Source organism: Lactuca saligna, chromosome 7 (assembly GCF_052625555.1).
Source record: "Lactuca saligna cultivar CGN05327 chromosome 7, ASM5262555v1, whole genome shotgun sequence".
In the NCBI taxonomy this organism is placed as follows: Eukaryota; Viridiplantae; Streptophyta; class Magnoliopsida; order Asterales; family Asteraceae; genus Lactuca; species Lactuca saligna.
The window spans coordinates 6,752,988-6,758,306 of record NC_136423.1 but is presented as its reverse complement, the minus strand read 5'-3'; the positions used below and the strand labels follow the sequence as shown (position 1 = coordinate 6,758,306).

The window sequence follows — 5,319 nt, the reverse complement described above, 5'->3', positions numbered from 1 at the left end:
CTGCGCACCTTGTCGGGGTGCGCCGCACACTATGTTGGGGGTGGTGGCGTGGCGTTCATCTAGTGGTGACACGTGTTACAATCTTGTAGGTTGTTAGATGCGCACCGCACATCTTGTCTGTGCGCGCGATTGCATGCGGATTTTTATAAAATCTTAGAAAACTTATATCTTCTTCATACAAGCTTTGTTTTCGATGAGATTTATATCCACACATAGCTATCGACGAGATATACAACTTTCATTTAGACTCTATCAACTAATTTTGAATTTATTTTTTAAGTTTTATTTTTCATAGACTTAAACTGTTAAAATCCGTTAAAAATTCATAACTCTCTCATCCACGTCCGTTCCTTACTGTCCTTATATCGACGAACTCCTATTAATTAGATTTTCGATTCTCTTTTAAATTGTTTCGGGTAAAAGTTATCCGATCTAAAACTCGATTTCTGTGCTAACATAGTTACATTGAAATATTTGAAAAATCGTAACTTCCTCTAATGAAGCGAGATGTAGGCGCTCTCTATATGGATGTTCTATGTTTTATGATTACTCCGACTTTCATTTAGATTATTTAGGCTAATAAGCGATCCATCTCTGATTCATTATTTAAGACACTCGATATCGTATTGATTCGAACGTGAAACTTCAACGAATTTTAACTTCTTTGATATATGTCAGATTGGAGTGTTCCTTATATATCTAGAATCCTCATCATGACTACTTTCTCTTTCATCAATGATATCCGGTCTAATTGTTATTCTATTTATGACGTGCATTTTATTTTTTATTTTATAGTATCATTTTAAGTAAGTATGCTACATATAACTACGTATGGAACACATAATACTCGATAATTCTTTTATCATATAAAGGTTACAATCGTTGAACATTACAATTATATTATTTTATTAATGCCAAGCGAGAAAACACGGACGTTACAATATGATATGCTAAAAGTTGTAAATTATGTCAAATTACATCATATCAACACCCAAAGTAGCTTAGAATAAGAAACATAACACAATGGTTAATATGGTTTGTTAGAGAAAAACCCTAAAACAAAATTAATACAAATTAACTCTATAAATGTTAGTTAGTAGACACATACTTTGTCAAGAAATCTCGAGCTAACATTTCTAGATCATTCTCTTCGGGTTCAGGCCTTATTAGGGTGTCGTCATTGTTGGAGCATTCGGGTAATACAAGTGACGTTTGTTCAGATTTAGCATGTTCGAAAGGAACAATCGAAATGGTGGAAAGAAATAAAGGTGATTGTTGCAACATTGAAATTCGAGCACGAATGTATGTTAGCTCTTCCTGCAAGTTAATAACCTGAAATTCTAGCATCAAGAAATTAGGGTTTTATATAACATTTTCGTTATTATTAATATGGAAAATATTAAAAAAAACAAGTAGTTTTCAATTACAAAATATAAAATTTCTTCCTTTGCCAAGTGTCATGGGGTAATTGGTCTGCCCAATACTGCACCTTCCATGAATTAGATTGATTTTATAATATTTGGTAGCTCTTTTCACATCACTTCTTATGTTCTTTATTTTATGTGAGTGTACATAAGAATTTGACATGATCATAGTTTGCAAGAAACCAAATCAATAGAATAAAAGGAAGCCAATTATCGTGGTTTAAAAATGTTTGATCGCATTCTACTAGTAGCAAAAAACCAAAAGGAAACCTTAACTGACAACCGACAAGTATAGACGGTCACAGATGAACCCAAAAAAGATTAACAAATACAATCGTTAACTTTTTTAATTGATAGATCTGTCCACAGTTTCTAATATAGATCATAAATTCAAATAACTTTTTTTCAAAAAAAAAAAGGGGGGGGGGGGGGGGGGGGGGGGGGGGGGGGGGCTGTAATCACTTATTTGCGTTTTATTAATGTATTTCCATGTTTTTGTGCTTTCGCTTATTTTCAGGAATCAGGACCAAAAAGGTTTCCTACTTGTATGTTGCAACAATATTAATTATCTGCTTTTGAAAATCTTATTCTTATCTGTTAAGGCTTATTAAATTAATTAAGTGGGCTTTTCGATATGTTCCTTCAAGCAATTATTGCGACAATCAAGTGTAAAAAAACAAGTTACAACAGAAAAATAAAAGCTACTGATACGTAGTTTATTAGTTCTACAATTAATTAATTGCAGGTTTCGTATCTTTCTCAAATCTGTTTATTTGAAGAACGCAAAGAACAAGTTTTGATGGGGAAAGTACAGGCAACAAAGCATCTATAGATATGCATGTGAGAATTATTAACGGATTGAGGGAAGAAGCTAAACCTGTTGTTGGAGGGAGAAGATGTTAGCAACACAGCCATACACAGGATCTCTAACCCTAGATAAAGCTTCATAGCAGAGTGAAACGACAGCGTCTAGACGGCGGTGCGGAGGTACCCTAAAGAGGAGCTTGGAGGTGTTGCTAGCTCCGAACACCCTGTGCACCGCCGCAAAGTGAGTTGTACCTTGATCTGAGTCAAAGTATGGCGCAAACACACAGCTTTTCACACACTTTCTTCTCAAGAACTTGCAGGCTCCACAAGGCCCACCACCACCATTGTTGCTCATCTTTCACTTAATATCTCTCTATACAAAATAAACAGATGGGTATTTATGTGAGAGAGAGAGAGAGAGAGAGAGAGAGAGAGAGAGAGAGAGAGAGAGAGAGAGAGAGAGAGAGATATGATAATAACTTCTGGAAGGTATTATGGAAGGTATTGGTGGTGGGTCACTTGAGACTTGCTGGAGCCTCCATATATAGGGATGTCATATGCATGACCCACTGAGGGTGCTTCCGTAATTTTGTTATAGTTTTGGGGTATTCTTGAAAATTTCAATGTTTATTGTATCGTTGTGTGTATGTATGCAATTTTATCATGTTTTTATCTGGAAAGTATTCGTGGTGGGTCAAGGAGGAGTTGATGGAACTCCATATGTATATGTGAATGTTCGATTGATGAAACTTTAATGGTTAGTTCGTAATTTTCTTTGCTTTTGGGGGTAAAAATTGTAATCTGGTTTGGTGGAGGACAATTTTGTAAAATCGGTAATAACGTTCTGATGAAAATAACTTTGGATAGTTTTGGTGGTGGGTCAATTCGGTGTTGGTGGCACCACATATAAAGGGAATGATCTATAATTAGGGTTTTACTCATTCCTTTCGATCATATGCCAAAAATGTTATATAAGTAAATCATGGGAAATTCAGTGATCATAATTTTTTTATTTTTATTTTTTATTTTTATTTTATTATTATTTATTTTTTTTTTGCAAAATGATTAATTGGTCTGGAATGCTCTATTCAGGAGCCGATTTAATATTCGGTAGATGAGTAAATAGATCAAATCCGGTAACTTGTTTGATAGCAATGATGAAATGCAGTTTTATATGTAAGTTTCAATTTTGTTTATAATTATATGCATTAATTTTAGATTATACGTTAAAATATGTTTAGTTTATGCAATTATATATGTATTATAGGGTTTTCTGTGAATTTTATTCATGTTAAGGCAATTATAGGACTACATGTACTTATACATTTATACTATATCAAAAAGTGTTATAAAAATCATAATTTTCACTAGTTCGGAACATGTACGAAATCCGAAAATCATTTCCAGAATACTTAGAACTCTCCGGAATACAAGGAACCAGTTCCAGAATTTATGGTCCGGACTTGCTTTTCGGATTTTTTTGTCCGAAATTCCGTTCTGGAACATACATACAAAAATCCATAATTAATTATTCTTTTGATTGTAGCACAATAGAACATATGAAGCGGTTACTACAACCTGCAGTCATGAATTTGGGCACAAAATCATGTCACGTTTACAAAACCGACCAATTTGTGGGGTCATGTTTAGGCACTCATGTTTTGGTGATTACGAGAACATGTCGATGGGTGTCGCATGTTACAATCTACTATGTCACTATCTTACATGTAAGGAATTTACTACTTTTGATCCAGTTGGCCTACAAGAGCTTTTATTTCCGGGTGGCGACTATCGGGTTTGCTTTGACAGAAATACATACTGCTTAGTCACCGACTTGCGGTTCAGGGATTATTTCTATCCCAATTCTGGTTTTGTAGAATTCAGAAATGTGTGCTTCCATTTGTGTCGCTTTCACTTTTGATGAGTATAGATGACCTTATGCACATGTTTAATAACTTACTTCATCAATTAAGTAATGAAGACCTGGTGAGAGTCTTCCTATTATATATGTTAGAGCAAGGATTCTGGGGGAAATACCCTCGAAGGCCAGTTACTAATGAGGGTATGTCACTCGTTTCTAATTTAGACGAGTTTAACAGGTATATAGTTTTTTACCCACTTTATATCAAAATGATATATATATATATATATATATATATATATATATATATATATATATATATATATATATATATATAAGTGTAATTTTTTGACATAGATACTCATGGGGAAGATTGATATGAGATTTCGCTTACAAACAAATGTGTATTGTGTTTGATAAGATTGAGGACCATTTGAACCCCAATGCGCCAAGAGTCGACAATAGACACACATATACTCTGCATGGATTTTGTCTATGCATTTAAGGTATGTACAGTATGTTTAATAAGAGTTTTGAAGCAACAAGTATTGTAACTTTGTTAAGTTGGTAAGTTGTTTGACATCTTAATTTTGTAGATTTGGATCATATATACATTTCCCAACAGTAGTATAGTTGGTTCCCCTATACCGGGTATTATCCATCAGGCACTTGCATACACTAAGATGAGGCGTCTGTAGGCACTTGATTGTCAACGTATTCTCGATGTTACTAATGTATGTAATTTAGTCCACTATAACGCTCGTAGATTAGAGTTACTCAATTTAGAGACAATAAGCATCAAAAATGACTTTTTGATGAAAGATTATTTGGAAGGAGTAATCTTAACTAAGTTGTAGTATATGTTACAAGGATTCAGTACATATAAAGAACACCGAAATCCGAGTTATAACGAAGAAGTTATGACTTGTCCAAGTTTCGCAACAAACTGACACGACGCTGAATGATGTAAAATATGAATTTAAGATAGAGCGATATCTAGCCTTAGGGATCTAAACGAAAGTCTTAGAATAGGTTAAACCAAGAGTGCATAAAAAGAACGCCCAAATCGGACTTCATATGAGGAAGTTATGATTTTCCGAAGTTTCGACTTAGTGGTATGCAGCCCGAATACTCGAATACGAGATCGAGTGATTTTTAGCCGAAATAATCTAAACGAGAATCGAAGAACTCGTCGATAGTAGTCCAACGGTAAAAAGATAGATGAAA

At 34.2% G+C, this 5,319-nt stretch overlaps 1 protein-coding gene across 1 annotated transcript; it reads right to left on the bottom strand.

The window, feature by feature from the left end:
- Positions 1 to 957: 957 nt before the first annotated feature.
- Positions 958 to 2,759, bottom strand: LBD19 (LOB domain-containing protein 19). Its single transcript, XM_078962702.1, has 2 exons — positions 2,302 to 2,759; positions 958 to 1,332 (listed from the first exon to the last, which is right to left on the bottom strand). Exons 1-2 carry the CDS (start codon positions 2,584 to 2,586, stop codon positions 1,090 to 1,092), a joined length of 528 nt encoding a protein of 175 aa, XP_078818828.1. The 5' UTR covers positions 2,587 to 2,759; the 3' UTR covers positions 958 to 1,089.
- Between the last annotated feature and the right edge of the window lie 2,560 nt (positions 2,760 to 5,319).